The 19,070-nt window shown below is 43.9% G+C and overlaps 2 protein-coding genes across 4 annotated transcripts in view; one reads left to right on the top strand and one right to left on the bottom strand.

Moving 5' to 3' along the window:
* The window catches only part of LOC121306761 (V-set domain-containing T-cell activation inhibitor 1-like), a 31,456-nt gene extending 29,547 nt beyond the window's left edge, over positions 1-1,909 (top strand). For 2 of the 3 annotated variants that reach the window (XM_041238676.1, XM_041238673.1), the window contains exons 2-3: positions 643-724; positions 1,136-1,909. In XM_041238676.1, the coding sequence (XP_041094610.1) occupies positions 645-724; positions 1,136-1,859 (804 nt within the window). In that variant the 5' untranslated portion in view covers positions 643-644 and the 3' untranslated portion in view covers positions 1,860-1,909. The remainder of the gene's footprint in view (positions 1-642; positions 725-1,135) is intronic. The other variant, XM_041238672.1, reaches the window with a different exon arrangement.
* Positions 1,910-7,709: 5,800 nt separating this feature from the next.
* The window catches only part of LOC121306749 (serine/threonine-protein kinase TAO2-like), a 71,193-nt gene continuing 59,832 nt past the window's right edge, over positions 7,710-19,070 (bottom strand). Inside the window, exons 17-20 of the mRNA XM_041238655.1 lie at positions 18,401-18,640; positions 11,232-11,444; positions 10,341-10,523; positions 7,710-8,204 (exon numbers count right to left, since the gene is read on the bottom strand). Coding sequence (XP_041094589.1) covers positions 7,764-8,204; positions 10,341-10,523; positions 11,232-11,444; positions 18,401-18,640 — 1,077 coding nt within the window. The 3' untranslated portion in view covers positions 7,710-7,763. The remainder of the gene's footprint in view (positions 8,205-10,340; positions 10,524-11,231; positions 11,445-18,400; positions 18,641-19,070) is intronic.

Below are 19,070 nucleotides of genomic sequence, written 5' to 3'. Positions count from 1 at the left end.
GGAGAAAGCTGAGTTCAGCATATAGTGTGTTAATACAGCCCCTAGGGCCCTGTACTTTTCAGAGAGACGCTGGGCCTTCATTACTGAATTTTATTAATTTTATTTATCAGTATCTCTATTGTGTTCTAAATTAAACTAGACTGACATGGTTTCTTTTTTTCAAAGATAAAGATGAAAATACGCTGCCTTATATTAAATTATAATTGCTTATTAAATGCCAGATGGGAAAAATTACTTACCTAGGCAGTGCCTTGGAAAGTGATCCATACCCAAGCTCAATCGTTTTGAATTTCAGGCCCTCAAAATGATGTACCGGTATGATGAGTAAGGGGTGGGGCCAGCACTCCTGGGATGATCTGAGAGTATTTTAATATACTGCGTGTGTTTCCTGTAGCTGAAGGGAAACTGCAAGAGAGGTTCATGGGAAGTGTAGTTTTTCTGGTTGTGAATCTGTAGGCGTTCACAGTGGCCCTTTCCTTGTGGGTTTAATTTCACGAAACTTTCCTGGAGTGTATAGTGCATAACTAAGAGCGCTGTGATGTGTAATAATAATGATAAACAGACAGACGAGTCTTTGAATATTGAGTGGCTCCAGTGTGTATCGTGGTATGAATTTGAGATTTCTCTTGTTTGTCGTTACAGAGATGCAGACGGAGCGTGCAAAGAGGATGGACTCTACAGGAGAAGAAGCGTCCCTGAATTCACCTGAGCTGCCCTGGAACCAGTAAGACCCCCGATCCAGTATTGTACTCCAGGGTTTCTTTTAATCCTCTTCTGTTTGTGTCTCTGTTTCTGCGCTGACTTTTATGCAGTCTCTTTGTCTAGGGTTATGACTCCATGTTCACAATGACAGAGTGGGACAGTCCAGGGTTTTCAACTCGCACCCCAGTGCATTATGGGAAGTGTAGTCTTGCTGTGAAATGTACCTGAGACAGTTGAAAAGCCTGAACTGTCCCAAACTGTGGTAACCATATTTTTGCCTTTTTTTATGGCAAGTTTATACTCTATTAAACGTGTGTGTGTGTGTGTGTGTGTGTGTGTGTGTGTGCACGTTTCTCAACCCTGCTACTCACTTTGTCTCTGTCTGTGTCTCCTGTTTCTGGTGTGTGTTTCTGAACTTTGTTCTCCTGTTCAGGCTCTGTTTGAAGAGAAGGACCGAGTCCAGGATCCAGTTAAGGAGGAGAGTGTGCTTCACTGGCCCTGCTGCTGCTGCTGTTACCGGGGTATTGGCAATCCTCATACTGGCTGCTGGCAGGGTCAGCGGCAGTGAGTTTGTGACAGTCCCGAGCGCAGTGAAGTGTACTGAGGGGCAGGACTGTATCCTGAGCTGCACCTTCAACCACACAGCTGGAGGCTGGAATGAGCAGTCAGTTGTGATCTGGAGACGACTGGAAACAGACCGGATCGTTCACAGATACTATGACAACAGGGACCAGCTTGCCCATCAGTTCCCTCAGTATGTGAGCAGGACCAGCCTGTTTGATTCTGAGCTGCAGCGCGGGAACGCTTCACTGCTGCTGGGGAGAGTCAGGGAGGAAGATGCTGGAAGTTACAGCTGCTCTGTTTATATATCTGGGTGGTATGAGTCGGGCTTGACTGAGGTAGCTGTGGTCCCAGCTTATGGACTTACCTGTGTGGTTTTAGTTTGGGTAATTGCAGGTGTGTGTGCAGTCCTTCTCCTTCAGATCTCTGTCTGGATAATGTTGAAAAAAATGCTCCCTGATGTTTCTTTGAAAGCTCAGTACAGTCCACCACAGGCAGTTGATGTAGGACAGGATTGTGAAAAGGCAGAGTTCCCCTATACTTTCAATGTCTGCAGTTTAATACAACCTCCCAAAGACGAAACACGACTAAATTAGACAGAGTAGCTCTGTGCAATTGTTAATAAATGCCACCAGATTTATTGAGATTAGCTGTGTGTATGTGTCATGTATACAGTGCTTTGCAAAAGTATTCAGACCCCTGACCAATTCTCTCATATTACCGAATTACAAATGGTACTTTGAAATTTCGTTCTGTTTGATATTTTATTATTAAACACTGAAACTCAGAATCAATTATTGTAAGGTGACATTGGTTTTATGTTGGGAAATATTTTTAAGAAAAATAAAAAACGGAAATATCTGGCTTGCATAAGTATTCAACCCCTGTGTTGTGGAAGCTCCCAGTTTGCACCGATGAAAGAAATTGCCCTAACGAGGAAACAATTACCTTACCATTGGCCTCCACCTGTGAACCATTAAAGTTGCTGTCACATTTTCTGGATAAAAACCCCACTGTTGAAGGATCATTGGTATTGCTGTGAATCTGAAGGAAAATGATGGAAGGCTCATTCCCTGGGCAGGTCTACCTTATTTGCAACCCAGGGTCACACGATAAAGGACCCTTGATAATCCAGCAAGCCTAACTCATAGCAGGCAACTTTATATAGACACTGTGTTGGGTTGCTGCTGTAGTTCTGTAGAGGGTTTTAGATTAATACTACATAGTGTGGTGCCACCAGCACTGCCATGTGCATAGTGCAGCACACCGCGGACCCTTGATAATCCACTATTCTATTATCAAGAAGTACAAAGTGAATTGGCACTGGGGTTTCCATTTCAACCATAGGTCGAGTATTGCATGGTGAAGGTCTCAATGGTCACAGGCCAAGAAAAAAGACACTCTTAGGAAAACGTCACAAGGACAGTCGCTTAAAGTTTGCAAAACTGCATTTTTAGTAATGAAGTTCTGGTCAAAAATAAATAAGCAATTCAGTCATGCTGATAGTCGTTACGTTTGGAGAAAGTCTGGTGAGGCGTACAAAGAAAAGAACACCATAGCTACTGTCAAGCATGGGGGTGGTAATACGCTTCTATAGGGCGGTTTTTCATCTAATGGCACAGGAAATTTAGTTCCAATACATGGTAAAATGGATTCCAATGCATACCAAAAGATATTGGCCAATCATTTGAAACCCTCCGCTAGAAAACTTGGTTTAAAATGCAACTGGACGTTTCAACACGACAACAAGAATAAAATCAAGCCTAGTCAAAGCCCCGATCTAAATCCGATTGAGAATTTTTGGTTTGAGTTGAAGAAGGCTGAATGAACTGGAATAATTTTGAGTTGAAGAAAATCACTAAAGAATCGTGCCAAAAGCTCATTGACAAATATCCTAATCGTTTAAAAGAGGTTATCATTGCTAAAGGTGCCTCACCTAGCTATTAATTTCATTTTCCTTGGCAGGGTATGAATACTTTTGAATGAGCATTTTTGAAGTTTTCCAAAAAAGAAATTGCTGAAATAAAGAATTTACACATCTATTTCTTGTAACTTTTTTCCTTTTCCACAAAAGCAAAACTTTAGTTCAAAAGATTTTTCCTATAATTATTTGTTAGAGAAATGTCTAGAAATTATAAATTTCCACTGGGTTTTGTAAACTTTTGACTACAACTATATGGATGAAGGCACATTCCGCACACCCCCTGCTCCCCCTCCACACAAGCACACCACCCCTCTATTCCCCACACCTCCTGGAACACTGCGAGTGGGTGAGGTTGTGGTGAGCAAACACCAGCTTGAGTCCGGATGCAACGAACACTCTGAACACGCCAATCGCATCCCCTGTCAGCACATTACTCATTTGGCTAGCCCTGCTTTTAATTAATTATCGCCAGTTGACACTTAATTTTTTGACCTTTTAAAAGCACCTCACCCCAAAAATGAAGTTTCACAGAAATGTACCTCAAAGCCCCTAAGAGAGCTAACAAAAACCCAAACTGAGGCTGCAGTCTGGGGCAGTACATAAAACAATGTCTCTCTCTCTCTCTCTGTAAACAGTAGGGGCACTTGTCTTCAACTCCTGGCTTAAAATTCACCATTGAGGTGTTTGTGGCTGCAATGGTGTGCAGCACTCCTCATGTAAACCCTTGACACTGCAATCCATGTGTACGGATAGGCTTAAAATAGTCACATGGACTGAAGGGAAGGCTCGATGAACCTTGAACCTGGATGCATTCATAGTAAATAGAGTGAAAACAAACATCTCCTTTTGTAAAATGGAATTCAGCAAGCGATCTTGCCAGGTAGATGCGCAGGTTGCAATGCAGTTAGTTTTGGAGAATGGGAGGGATAGAGATTACAGAAGGTAAAATGATTCAGGATTAGATTTTGTAGCTATTCCTATATTTAGCTCACATACCTCTTATTAATATGCCTTGACAGATTACGTTAGTATTACAAAACAATTCAGTACCATCAGCTTCCAGCTCTAGCGGGCTTTAATAGACGGTAGATACTTGCTGGAACGTCTCAGCATCAACGCTGAATCAAATTTAAAATCAATCTGAATGTATACCGGCTTTTTACAATTACATTCCTGCTTAAAAGAGGTACTCAAATGTTGAGGACAGTCCAGTGAGACGTGTTCCTGACAGTTATCCAACCAAGCTATTTCAGTTTCTATTTTTAATTTTCTACAAATTTCTAGAATATTTTTTCACTTGGAAATTGTGGGGTAGGATGTGTAGATAAATGTGAAAAAAAAAAATAGTTTAATGCATTTTGATTCCAGGCTATAAGGCAACAAAAGGAACATTTTGAAAGGGGGTGTAACTTTCTATAGGTATGTGAGTGACAGATTTGAGTGAAAATGTGTGATCTATAGCCACAGCCTCCGAAATCTTGTGCTACGTGGTCTTAGCAAGTTTCTTCACAACCATTTCTTCTCTAGATATGTGTAACAATGTAAGTGTGACAGAGATTCTGATACTCTGAACACTGAGCTAAAGGTGCTGAGCAAGTCCCATCACTATCCGTTCAGCAGAAAGGCAAAGTGTACCAGATGGTAGAATTAAAGAATTACCACAAGACTCTAGAATAATAAAACCAGACACAGAAAAAAGACTCGTTTTCCAAAGAGCAACAGAGGTTATTATTATTATTATTATTATTTCTTTTTTTGTTGTTTTGTTTTTTTAAAACGTCTATTCACATTTTTTATGAACATTACATACATCACATTTCACATAATCGATAAAAACAAGATCAGTTAGTTAAGTTTTTTTTGTTTTTATGTATTTATTTAAATCCTGCTTTCCCTATACATTCTCCCCATCCCCCTCCCACACTGCCCCGTCCCGTCTTAAATGGAAGTGCAGCCTTTTCCTACTAGTTATACAGTAACAGCTCACACACGCCCTCTTGTGGACATTGTTGGCAAAACAAGGTACATTGTAACAAGAAACAGAATTCCTTAAAAAAAAAAAAAAAAAACGTTTGTTAAAAACAAATTCAAATAAAATGATTTGTAAGATGGTCCTAGTTGTGTGTGTGTATATTCATGAAAAAAAAAAAGAATTAAAAAGTTCAAGAAAAACAAGCAAAAAAGTATATATTTAGTGTTGGCAGCTATGTGTGATTTACAGTGGATCATCGAGAACAAGGAGGAAATAAATTAATATACCAATAAATAAAATCTGTTCAATCTGGATCAGAACATTAATGACCTCAGGATAATTTAAGCTTGTGATCTCGTTTAGTTTTCATTTACCGTTCCTCAACGCACCCCCATAATCACCAACCCCAATACTCTGGCAGAAGAGGAATCCGAGTTCTAAAGCAAAATTTACACACAATTACACACAAGAGCGTATTTCTCAAGAATATTCAGATTTCGCACAGGTTGAAAGTTGGCATCTTCATTATAAACCCTCCGAGTCTCACTGGCATCGATAAACTATGAAGGACATGCAGAATTCAGTTTCGATGTCAACAGCTTTGAACGTTATTACAAGTTACCCCCTCCTTCCTGCGTTTGCTCCAAGTGTTCAGAGCGGTTCTGGGTTGTTGCTCCTCCAATATAGAGTCCTTACTGTTTTAAAACCTGGCTTCACGTGGCTTTGAGAAGCTCGCCTCTCTCCTATAAAGCAATCCAAACTGAAAAGCAGCTCCTAAACTCCTAGTTAAACCAACACAGTACTTGAGGAATTGAAAGTGTTAATGCAAACATCACAAAAAAGGGACTAGTATTGTTTTGATCAATTCTTTATATATATATTTTCCCTGAATATAACATATATATATATAGATATTATATAATATATATAGATAATATAAATGATTTTGATAGATCTACATGATCCACATTCATTTCTTTAGAAACACAAAGAAACTTCATAAAATAACATTTCCACTAGAAGTCTTTATCAGTGCTTTCAGTGTAAATTCAATGACAGAAGTTTTGACTAAAAGGACATGGAGTTTACACTGAAGACACTGAGAAAGACTTCTAGTGGAAATGTTATTGAACTTATTAAGTATTTCCAGATTCGGCACTAGTGAATGTTAATCGTTATGGACACACAATTATGAGAACCCACGCAATTGTTTAAACAAAAATGAAAAAACAGTCCTCAAGTGTTCCATCATTGACTGTTTGTCTCAAAAGTCAGCAATACTGTTCTGCAAAACTCTGCTTTCTTCCTCTCAATAAAAAAAAAAAAGAAAATTAATGCTTTCTGGTTCTATAAAGTATATAAAAAAAACATTTTTAACTTGCAATATTGAAACAGGCTTAATATTCTGTAGTTTTCTTTTTGTAGCATTTGAATATTAGTGTTTCACCCTCAACCCCCCTCTGAAAATTATAATAGTCGTCATCAACATTAAAAAAAACATAGAAAGTTAAAAATGTTGGCCCAATATTTATAACAAATATGCTTCGTGTAGTTTTATTATTATTATTATTATTATTATTATCCAGCTAACAATATTCTGATGACAAGTTTCCTTCAAGAATTCTATTTAAAAAGGTTATAGTTAGTGTTCCGGGCCACAAGGTGGCAGTGGTGGTGCTTTAATATCCTGTATTAGAGTGTGATTCTCATCCATATATACATACATACATAGATACATACGTACATACATAGATACATATGTCCCAGTGAATGATTTGGACTAGTGTTATACCACAGCAGCCAACCAAGACTTCTTTGAAATCCATTCTCTCACCTCTTATTAGCTTTATTAACATGATCACTGGCCCCTCCCTTAAGGAGTGCTGACCAAGGCGACCATACACCATGAACTAAAACAAACTCCTGACTTCTCAGAAATTTTTGTAAGGACCTTGCTAAAAGTTGACTTAAGAAAAAGAAACGGACTGGTTTCTCAAGTCTCCACCACGACTCAACAATGAAGACACCTTCTTCTCCTCCCAAAAACATGCACCCTCGCTCTCTCTTCTCCAGGGATGGGAATCAGACTCCTGTTGCACAGCAGTGTCACCCGTTCCAGGTTTTACTACCAGCTTGATCAGCCCCAGTGTGTCTAGGCAACAAGCTCAGGTGTGTCTTATTAAATTCACAGGGAAACCAGGACTGGATCAAATTGCTATGCAGCAGGAGACTATTTCCGCCCCTCTCTGCTCTCCTCTCCTCACTCACGAATATGACAAGTGTGAGCCGTTTGAGATCTGAGACGTGACCGAGGTGCTTCTACTGATGCCCCCCTCCCCACCGGCTGCCCCTCCCCCTGATGCTGTTCTCCGGAGGGGCTGGGGGCTGTTCCTCAGAGCCAGCATGCTGCTGCCCCTCACGGGGTACGGGGGCTCCGGGGGGGGGAGGGGGGTACCATGCTAGCCGCACCCTGCACTGGGGAAGGCAGGGCCAGAGACTGGAGAGACTGGAGAGACTGGAGGCTGTGTGCTTGAGAAGAGGAGGATGAAGAGGATGACCAGGCCCCTCCTCTCTCTCTCTCCACCCTCTCCCCCCCTCCCCGCTCTACCACCTCCCTGCCCCCTGTGTGAGGGGAGTGGTGCGAGGACGAGTGAGGGGAGTGAGAGGGGTGAGAGGGGTGGTGGGGGTGCAGCTGGTGCAGGTTCGAGTGATGCGGTTGGTGTGGTTGGTGGTGTTGGTGGTAGCTGCTTGCACTCTGGCCCTGCCCCGGGCCCTGCCTCCAGGAGGGGGGGGCCCCGCTGTTTTGAGGGTGCACGGCGTGGCTCCAGTGGGAGCCGCTGCGGGGGACGGGGCGGGAGGTCCAGCCCTGGGGGGGGGCCATGGGGACCCCTGGTTAAAGGCCTCTGCGGGGATTCCTGTCACCATGTTACTGAAGCCCAGACGCCTCTCCGAGTCGAATGCCTCGATCTCCCGGGCCTGGCGCTCCAGCAGGGATCGGATCCGCTCCGAGCGCTCCGTCTGCAGCGAGAGCATCTCCTCCTCAATCTGCGATGGGGAGAGAGAGAGAGAGAGAGAGAGAGAGAGAGAGAGAGAGAGAGACAGACGAAGAGAAAGAGAAAGGAGAGAGACGCGCGCACACACAGAGGGGAGAGACACACAGAGGGGGAGAGACAGAGAGGGGGGGGGGAAGCACAGGTTAGGAGATAATTAGTTTATTCAGCAGACACCTTTATCCAGGTGACTTTCAGAGACTAGGATGTGTGAACTATGCATTAGTTGCAGTCACTTACAAAAGACGGAGCACAAGGAGGTTCAGTGACTCGCTCAGGGTCACACACAGCGAGTCAGTGGCTGAGCTGGGATTTGAACCGGGGACCTCCCGGTTACAAGCCGGGACCACCGGACCACACAACCCCTATTACTGAGTGCAAGTTTCAGTATATTTCTCTGTTTCAGGTCATTCCCCTCCCTCTCTCACAGCAATGTTCTCCAGATTGACACCGTTCCAGTTCTCTCTCCTCTCTCTCCTCTCCCCCCTCTCCCCTCTCCTCCAGCAGTGTTCCAGACTGACACTCTCCTCTGTACTCTCTGCTCCAGCAGTGCTCTCCGGATTGACACACTCTGCTCCAATTCTCTACCTCTCCTCTACTCACTCTCTGCTCCAGCCCTCTCCCTCTCCTCTGTACTCACTCTCTGCTCCCTCTCCTCTGTACTCACTCTCTGCTCCAGCAGTGCTCTCCAGATTGACACTCTCTGCTTCAGTTCTCTCCCTCTCCTCACTCTGCTCCCTCTCCTCTGTACTCACTCTCTGCTCCAGCAGTGCTCTCCAGATTGACACTCTCTGCTTCAGTTCTCTCCCTCTCCTCACTCTGCTCCCTCTCCTCTGTACTCACTCTCTGCTCCAGCAGTGCTCTCCAGATTGACACTCTCTGCTTCAGTTCTCTCCCTCTCCTCACTCTGCTCCCTCTCCTCTGTACTCACTCTCTGCTCCCTCTCCTCTGTACTCACTCTCTGCTCCAGCAGTGCTCTCCAGATTGACACTCTCTGCTTCAGTTCTCTCCCTCTCCTCACTCTGCTCCCTCTCCTCTGTACTCACTCTCTGCTCCAGCAGTGCTCTCCAGATTGACACTCTCTGCTTCAGTTCTCTCCCTCTCCTCTGTACTCAGTCTCTGCTCCCTCTCCTCTGTACTCACTCTCTGCTCCAGCAGTGCTCTCCAGATTGACACTCTCTGCTTCAGTTCTCTCCCTCTCCTCTGTACTCAGTCTCTGCTCCCTCTCCTCTGTACTCACTCTCTGCTCCAGCAGTGCTCTCCAGATTGACACTCTCTGCTTCAGTTCTCTCCCTCTCCTCACTCTGCTCCCTCTCCTCTGTACTCACTCTCTGCTCCAGCAGTGCTCTCCAGATTGACACTCTCTGCTTCAGTTCTCTCCCTCTCCTCACTCTGCTCCCTCTCCTCTGTACTCACTCTCTGCTCCCTCTCCTCTGTACTCACTCTCTGCTCCAGCAGTGCTCTCCAGATTGACACTCTCTGCTTCAGTTCTCTCCCTCTCCTCTGTACTCAGTCTCTGCTCCCTCTCCTCTGTACTCACTCTCTGCTCCAGCAGTGCTCTCCAGATTGACACTCTCTGCTTCAGTTCTCTCCCTCTCCTCTGTACTCAGTCTCTGCTCCCTCTCCTCTGTACTCACTCTCTGCTCCCTCTCCTCTGTACTCACTCTCTGCTCCAGCAGTGCTCTCCAGATTGACACTCTCTGCTTCAGTTCTCTCCCTCTCCTCTGTACTCAGTCTCTGCTCCCTCTCCTCTGTACTCACTCTCTGCTCCAGCAGTGCTCTCCAGATTGACACTCTCTGCTTCAGTTCTCTCCCTCTCCTCACTCTGCTCCCTCTCCTCTGTACTCACTCTCTGCTCCAGCAGTGCTCTCCAGATTGACACTCTCTGCTTCAGTTCTCTCCCTCTCCTCTGTACTCACTCTCTGCTCCCTCTCCTCTGTACTCACTCTCTGCTCCAGCAGTGCTCTCCAGATTGACACTCTCTGCTTCAGTTCTCTCCCTCTCCTCACTCTGCTCCCTCTCCTCTGTACTCACTCTCTGCTCCAGCAGTGCTCTCCAGATTGACACTCTCTGCTTCAGTTCTCTCCCTCTCCTCTGTACTCAGTCTCTGCTCCCTCTCCTCTGTACTCACTCTCTGCTCCAGCAGTGCTCTCCGGATTGACACTCTCTGCTCCAGTTCTCTCCCCTCCCTCTCATGCTGTGCGTCGCTGTGAATCTTGATTTTGCTCTGATAGGCATTCAGAAGCTCCAGCTCCTGCTGAAGCTGCATCCGCAGCACCTGATACTCCGCCTCCTGCGTCTCATCCAATCGCAGCTGAGGACACGCCCATGGGGGAGGGGTTAGAACAACAACAAACACAAAGGCAACCACTGACATCAGATTCTGGAATTAATGACACAACAAAAAGAAAACCAACAACTTTGTTTTGATGACTTACAGGGCCACCGTACTTTGCAGTACAGGCTTGAAACAAACATTGCACAGGGGAGGGGCTGACATTCACTTCCTGATAGGTTTTTTTTTTGTGTGATGTCACTGGTCTCCGCCCTGTAGGCATTTAGTGCCTACAGGGCGGAGATTAATATTTTATTTATAAATATTTATTTTGAGAAAATAAAAATTGAGAGTCGTGTCCATTATTGCTTATGACGACTCTGAGAATAAACGTCATTACAATCACTCGGGTGAAACAATGTCTTGTAACTTGCCCAAACATCAATATTTCTCAACACAACTTTCAGAAGTATTGTAAAGTCTCCAGGGTCATAGAATAACGCGTTTTACACATGTATCTCTAAGCAGAATATATAATACAAAAATATATATAAAAAAAACCTGTTAATGTGAAAAGTTTACATGGTTTCTGAATTTACAATGTTTAAGTTCGTGTTCTGAAAAACAGAACACCATTTCCAAGATGCTACTGTAGAAAATAGGTGAATTTTGATAGCTGTGTGTGTGTGTGTGTGTGTGTCTGCCTCTCTCTATCACCGTGTGTCTCAGCCTCTCAGTATTTCTCACCGCCTGTGTGGAGAGCATCTCGTTGATGCTGTGGTCATACTGCTCTGCCAGTACAGCCAGCTTGCGTGTCTGCTCCTCCTTCAGTCTCTTTAGGATGGTCTTGTGGTCGCTCTTGGGCGTTGTCTCCAGCAGGTGGTTCCGCAGGGCCTTGTACTGCCGGGTCTGGATCTTACAGGTATCCTGAAACTGCTTCTTAATCTGCAGCTCCTTCGACTGCGTAGGAGAGAAGGGAGATGAGAGAGGGGGAAGAGGAGAGGGGACAGAGCAAGAGAGAGCAATGGAGAGGAAACATGGAAATTGGTAGAGAGAGACAGAAAGAGAGAAGGGGTACAGCAGAGGGGAAAGAGAATACACCAATACAGAATTAGATTCCACAAACTGCAGATATGCATGTGAGAAAGAACTGCTAAGTGGGGCGGAAAGTTGCAATTTTAGATTTAAAAATCAAAAGAAATATTTCTGCAACAAATACATAAAAAAAGTCTGAGTCTCTCAGTGTGTGCAAGTGTGTATGTGTGTCTCAGTGTGTGCGTCTCACTGTGTGTGTCTGTCTCAGTGTGTGTGTCTGTGCGTCTCAGTGTGTGCGAGTGTGTCCGTGTCTCAGTGTGTGCGAGTGTGTCCGTGTCTCAGTGTGTGCGAGTGTGTCCGTGTCTCAGTGTGTGCGAGTGTGTCCGTGTCTCAGTGTGTGCGAGTGTGTCCGTGTCTCAGTGTGTGCGAGTGTGTCTGTGAGCCTCAGGTGTGTGCGAGTGTGTCCGTGTCTCTCAGGTGTGTGCGAGTGTGTCTGTGTATCTATAGAGCTCCCAGTACACAGAACAGATCCTTTGCAACCCCTTCAAAGACCAGTGCAGTGTAACTGAATCAATCTCTAGTTTAGCACAGGGTAGTGGCTGTGTTCAGTTTGCTCCCATCAGTGACACACTGGAGCATAGAGCTGTCTTTGTTATACTAAAATATAATAATAATAATAATATTATTAATAATGGTTTCAACCCTGTATCCCCAGTTAAGCTGCACTGGGGCAGTGGGGCGAGGGTGGAAGGAAGCATGCTTGAGAGGCTCAGTGGTTGTCTGCCAGTCTGGGTAGCAGAGTGGAATAAAATAAAGCAGTCTTTTTAAAAGTCATTAAAAAATGATATTACATATATTATTATTATAATATAACGTATATTTGCATATTAAATAATTTTTTGATAGTCAACAAAAGGGGTTTTCTGGGGATTTTCCTAAAAGTGCTTGAAGCAATCCAGGGATTATTGTTATTTATTATTATTATTATATAATACTATTATTATTCAACCCTCCCCCAGAGCACTGAATACAAATATTTTACATTTATTTGTATTAATTATTTGTATTAATTATTTGTATTAATTATTTGTATTAGTATTATTTATTTCGATTATCTTTATTATTTTTTATTTACTTATTCTTATTACTATTAACACATTAAACCCTATTATTAAACACTATTACCATTTACCAACAATGTATCAATTAGACTTAGATTATTTTACACTGGCTTTAAAAAACTAAAATAAATACAAATAAATATTAAATCATTAATGCGAATACTGAATTATATATATAAAAAACTACATTAAATATGAAATAATAATAAATGAATAAAAAATCACACAACTATGGAATTTAACACAATCTCGTTTATTGTGTTAAAATACAAAACATGAACACACACACACAATCTACGTGTGACTCGAACACGCAAAATATAGAACTTACAAAACAAAAAAAACAAAAAATATATATATATATATATATATATATATATATATATTTTTTTTTTTTTTTTTAGAAAGTCGTCAGCGTCAGCTAAAACAATAAAACCAACAAAATAATGAATGGATAGATGATTGATTGAATGACTCTGGAAATGAAACAACTTTCTAAAAATAATAATAAATTACATTCAAGTCGATTAAAAAAACACAAATGAAAACTCAAACTAATACATTCGTGTTTACTGTTTAGTTTGATTATGTAAGCACACAAATTATGTAATATAATAATAATATAATAATAATAATATAAAAACACTGATTTAAAAAAAAAAAAAAAACTTAAGACTTTTAAAACCTGTAAAGCATGGAATTTGGGAGATGCACTTTTGATGCAAAAATAAATAAATAGAAGACATTCATTTAGCGGATTCTGCTGGTACAGGATCACCAGAATTTGTCAAAGTTACTCAAGTACTGTTTGGGCTCTAGTGCCTTCAGCAGTGTTATTGAAACTAGAAGAAAAAGACAAGCGTTTGGACGTCAAAAACACTATCAAAAACTATGGAGATGAAAAAACTGATACAAGTGGTCAAAACTTCATAACACTGCTGAAGGCACTGGAGCCCCAACACTGGCCTGTTGCTTTCTTCTAGTTTTACCACAAAACCTCAAGACAAGATTGCATGAACCTCAATTGATGTGCCTTTTAATTTCTCTATTTGTTTTGTTTTACATCAAAGGCGCTCTCATTAAACACCTATTTTGTGACATAAAAAAACAAACAAAAAACACCTAAAATTTGTATATATTTTATTTTTCAAAAAAATGTAATTGCTTTATAAACCACTCTTTTGCTAAAACTAGTTGATTTTTTTTCTTAGTGCAAGATGGGCTTGCTGGTTATTTGTAGTGAATTATCAAAACTATTATCATAACTATTATTAATATTATTGCAAAAGATGTGCTTTGAGGATTAAAAGCAACCTCTTTACTAAAAAAAAAGAAAAAACACTTTTCAGGTCAGTAATACATTTCTAAAGAAATTCCACAGAACTTTGAACTTCAAAATAGTAATAAAAAAAATCTAAAATGATAAATTCTTATAATATTTATATTTATTACCGCAAATAATGTTATCCCACAAATTAGTGTCTGATGTAAAAGTTAGTCTGTGCAGAGAAAGCACTTTTTTTGCAATGAAACTTAACACAGGGATAGGAATAAAAGTCCTATTGCATAGCAGATCCATTCATTCTAGGTCTTGCTACAAACTTAAAATTAGCCACAATGTAGGTAACATGCTCAGGTGCGCCTTTTATTAAACTCATAGCAAAACCAGGAACTGATCAAACAGTTATGCAAGTCTTAACTCGATTTCTGCATGCAGAATTCTCTTCTCTAACTTTCCCAGTCTCTCCCTCTGATACCCAAAAAAATAAGTTTTAGAAAAAAAACAAACAAAAAAAAAAAAAAGCCCTAAATTTAAAAAAGCATTCTTGTAAAAGTTCATAGAGTTCTGTGTAATGTATCGCAGCGAGATTCAAAAATCGAATCTCATCTTGTTTATATATTATACTGTATAATGCTTAGCATTCATTAACTCCCTCCTCCCCATATCAACACAGGCCCTTTGAAATTCATCTCCCCTGCACACACACAGGGTCCTATTGCACAGCAGTGTCACCCAGTCCACGTTTTACTACCAGCTTGATCAGCCAACAGCGAGTCTAGGTGACAAGCTCAGGTGTCTTTCTTATTAAACTCCTAGTGAAAGCAGGACTGGATCACACTGCTGTGCAGCGGGAGTCTGATTATTAAACTCCTAGAGAAAGCAGGACTGGATCACACTGCTGTGCAAAGTCTTTCCATCCCTGTAACCAGCATTATTATTGCAGGGATGGGAATAAGACTCCTATTCCATAGCAATTTCACCCAGTCCATTTTTTACTACTAACTTGTATCAGACTGCAAACCAGGACCGTGTCTGTCTGTGTGCAGAGGATGGGAATTCCTAGTCCTGAGAAATCTAAAACTTATAAACTAAAAATATTAACGAACTTTAAAGCTTTACAAATTGCATATAATATATGGATTTATTTTTAAAATAAAACAGTACTATATATCTGTATTGTTGCTTTACAAGTGTAAACTTAAAATAAATAAAAACGCACTGGTCTAGAGTCATGAAATTATTGCAATTAAGATACACACCCCCACCCACCCCACCCTCTTGTTGGTCATTTTGTTAAAAAAAATTTTTTTTTTAAATTATAAAAGGGGCGAATTTTCACACCAACACATTTTCACATACAAAAGGAAATGTTTATATACAAAACACATGAACGTTCACAATGGGATATTAAAATAAAATGTGATTTGAAATATAAACCATATTGAAGTACAGTACTCAAACCTACTGCCTTCCACACTGCAGCCCAGTGCTTTCTCTAACCACTGAGCTACTCAAACCCACTGCCTTCCACACTGCAGCCCAGTGCTTTCTCTAACCACTGAGCTACTCAAACCCACTGCCTTCCACACTGCAGCCCAGCGCTTTCTCTAACCACTGAGCTACTCAAACCCACTGCAGCCCAGTGCTTTCTCTAACCACTGAGCTACTCAAACCCATTAAGTTCAAACAATATATTAAACACTCCAGACAAGATATGATGGTATGTATGAGGTGTAGAACTAAAGACTTTAGTCCAAAGTCCAAAGTTTTGTGCTAGACTATCATGCAAAGAATTCTGGGTACAGCTTGCTTACGAGAAAATGGGTGGAGAGGAAGAGCTTAAAACTCATATTTCTGCACCAATAGGCGGAGAGTGGATTGAAGCCCATTTGAATTTGATTGGTGGAGTGCCTAAGGTTCACTAACATAAAACGAGGCGGAGACTGGAGTGACAGGTGTTTTTTTTTTTTTTTTTTTTTTTTTTTTAAATAGTGCAAACTTAATTTAAGGATAACTAGAATAAATAAAAAATGGCACTAAAAACACTGGAAGGTGTATGATTTACAAGCGTTTAATCTGTAAATGCGAGACTTCAGATTTTTTTTCTCTTCTTATTTATGACATTTCAGAGATGGGAATCAGACTCCCGCTGCACAGCAGTGTCACCCATTCCAGGTTTTACTACCAGCTTGATCAGCCCCAGTGTGTCTAGGTAACAAGCTCAGGTGTGTCTTATTATTAAACTCCTAGCGAAACCAGGACTGGATCACACTGCTGTGCAACGGGAGTCTTCTTTCCTCAAATCGATCTGCTGTGGAACTGACTGGTTTCAGATTTCACCTTTCAAAAGTCTCCAGTCACACAGTCCCCCCCTACCGCCACGGCACCACCTTCCTTCCCGACAGTGACCTACAGCTCCCAGAGCGCGACAGCCCCCCCGCCATGCCCCCCTCGCGCCCCCAGGCCGGCCTAGGGGTCCTCTCGAGCCTGCGTAAGTGTCTAGGCAGAAGCCTGGGCAGGCGGCTGGGCTTTTCCTCCTTCAGGACCCCTAGGGCCTGCAGGAAGGGCAGGGAGGCGGGGGGCAGGCAGTTCAGTAGACGCCTGGCCAGGGAAAGGACAGCGGTGTTGGCTCGATCGGCAAGGGAGGCCAGGGGCCGGCCAAGGGTGTGCCAGAAAGGCCTGCGAGCGGTTTTTTTCTGGCCGGACTTGGCCAGCACCGGAATCTGGCTCCGGAATGCCCCCCTGCGGGTTTTGGGGAAGAGGTGGAAGAGAGACTCCTCGGACACGGCGCCCAGCCCCTGGAGCAGCGAGAAGAGGGGCCGTGGGAGCCTAAACAGGACCAGGCGCACCCAGAAACGATTTGCCTTGCTGGGCAGGTCTCGGGCTAGGCCCCTGACAGGCTTCACCACCAGCACTGCCAGCAGGTAGAAGGAGAGGAAGAGGGAGGGGGAGGAGAGGAGAAAGGCTGACACCAGGCACATGGGTATGTAATAGAGCCCCAGACGCAGGGAGAGAGCCAGGACCGAGGCGCCAGTGACCCAGTGGGCCAGGGAGAAGTAGAGCGAGAGGGAGACTGAAAAGAATGAGCGCAGAACCAGATAGGAGGAGAAGAAGGAGACAACCACGAGCTCAGAAGAGAGGATGAAAGCAGAGAGAAAAGTGGAGGGAGAAGCAGGGGAGGAGGGAGGAGCGGGGGCTGGGGATCTCCTGTTCTTCCTGTGGTCCAGAGTCAGGAGGAAGACCAGCAGGAGGAGCTGGAGAAGAAATGAAGGGTTCAGTGCAACGGCCACTGAAAGGAGGACACAGAAAAAGTGGGAGAGGAGGAGGGAAGGGAGGGGAGAGGAGGAGGAGGAGGAGGAGGGGGGTGTAGGGGCAGGAGGGAGAGAGGCCAGGGAGGCAGGGAACTGGAACGGTTCATGCTGCTCACCCCACCAGGGAGGGTATTCGTCATGAGCCTTGCCTTTGCGGTCAGACTCCAGCTGCCGGTTCGAAATGAGCTCCGATGGGCAGCCGTCTGCCACTCCTCTCTGAAACTCCAGCATCAGCCTCTCCCTCTCTTCCAATCCATCCCTCCAGCCCTCCGTTCCTTCTAAGAATCTGTCTTCTCTTTCCACCTCTCCCTCGTTCTCTCCTTCTCCAAAGGGCAGAAATTCATCCTCTTTTTCTCCTCTCCCCTCCCTCTCTCTCTTTTTCTCCTCCTCCTCCCTATGCTCGTCTGTTTCGCTCACTCTTGGGTTCTCTACCGCGATTGCTTTCGATCCCGTGCCCCTCTCCCTCCTATGTACCCCTGTCTTCGTTTTAGGATGCCCAGACGACTTGCCACTTCTGAGCCCTTTCTCCTCCAATCCTCCCAATCTCACTCGAACCCTTTCTTCTGCCCTCCCTCCTTCCAAACTCTCCTCACCTCTTCCTCCTCTTACTTCATTGACTTCCTGCTCCGAAGTCTCGACTCTCGCCGGACCAGTTAACCCAGGAGACAGATCTCCAGTTTCACCAGTCCCCGATCTCTTCCTGCTTTCGTTAGACTCAGAGTCATCATAATCATCTTCACCCGGGCTTCTCTCCAACTCTCCTCCCAAAGCTGCCCCTGTGTCTCCAGTAACTGTCCCAGTGGGGGTCTGATCTCCCAACCCCTCTCCTTCCCCCTCAACACCCACCCGATCAAGCCCCCTTCCTTCCACAGCAGACTCAGCCATGCCCTTCACATCTTGCCCCTCTGTACCACCAACACGTCCGACACCAGTCATTACATTATGCCCCAGATCTTCAATAACTGCCCCAGTGTGGGTTAAACCTGCCACCCCCTCGACCCCAACCCCAGGGGCAAGGACAGAAGTCGCATCTTCCCCCATTCCCTCTCCCTCCTCCTCCTCCTCTCCCAATCCTTCAATATCAACCCCACTGGAAGTCTCCAGTAGTCCCTCTCCCTCCCCCTCTCCAGTCCTTAGTCCCTCTCCCTCCTCCTCTGTTTGACTCACTCTCAGGCTCTTGGGCTGCTGTCTCACTTCCACAGCGTGCTTCTGCCTCAGCTCCTGCTCTCGCCGCTGGTTGTACTCCTGCTGGTTTCCCAGCTCAGTCTGGTGCTGGAGCCGGATCAGCTCGGACCGGGTCCGCTGCACGGAACTCAGCTGTCGGAACTCCAGCTCCTGGGTGGACTCGTGGTGCCGGAGCAGCATGGCACACTCCAGGTCCTTCTGGGTCTGCTTCTTATTGAGGTCCTGGAAAGAGAGAGAGAGAGTGTAAAGTATATAACAAGGCATAATAAATTAAATGTATTCACAGAATAAATGCAGTATGCAAACGGACAATAAAAAAGGACAGAATTCTTCTCACAGGGGCATGGAGCGAGACAGGGCTGCAGCTTGAGTCCAACACTGTTCAATATTAATATCAATGCGTTAGCTACAGTGCTGAAGCAGTCTGCAGCCCCTGGCCTCACGCTACACGATATAGAAATGAAATTCCTGCTCTACGCAGATGACCTGGTCCTGCTGTCCCCCACAGAGCAGGGGCTTCAGCAGAGCCTGTCACTGATAGAGCTGTACTGTCAGACCTGGGCACTGACAGTAAACCTGGGCAAGACCAGAGTTATGGTTTTCCAGAAGAGCTCCAGATCTCAGGAAAGCAGGTACCGCTTCACTCTGGGCA

This window comes from Polyodon spathula, chromosome 50, assembly GCF_017654505.1.
Source record: "Polyodon spathula isolate WHYD16114869_AA chromosome 50, ASM1765450v1, whole genome shotgun sequence".
Lineage (NCBI taxonomy): Eukaryota > Metazoa > Chordata > Actinopteri > Acipenseriformes > Polyodontidae > Polyodon > Polyodon spathula.
The sequence above is the reverse complement of the archived record's forward strand: the minus strand, read 5'-3'. Positions and strand labels throughout refer to the sequence as shown.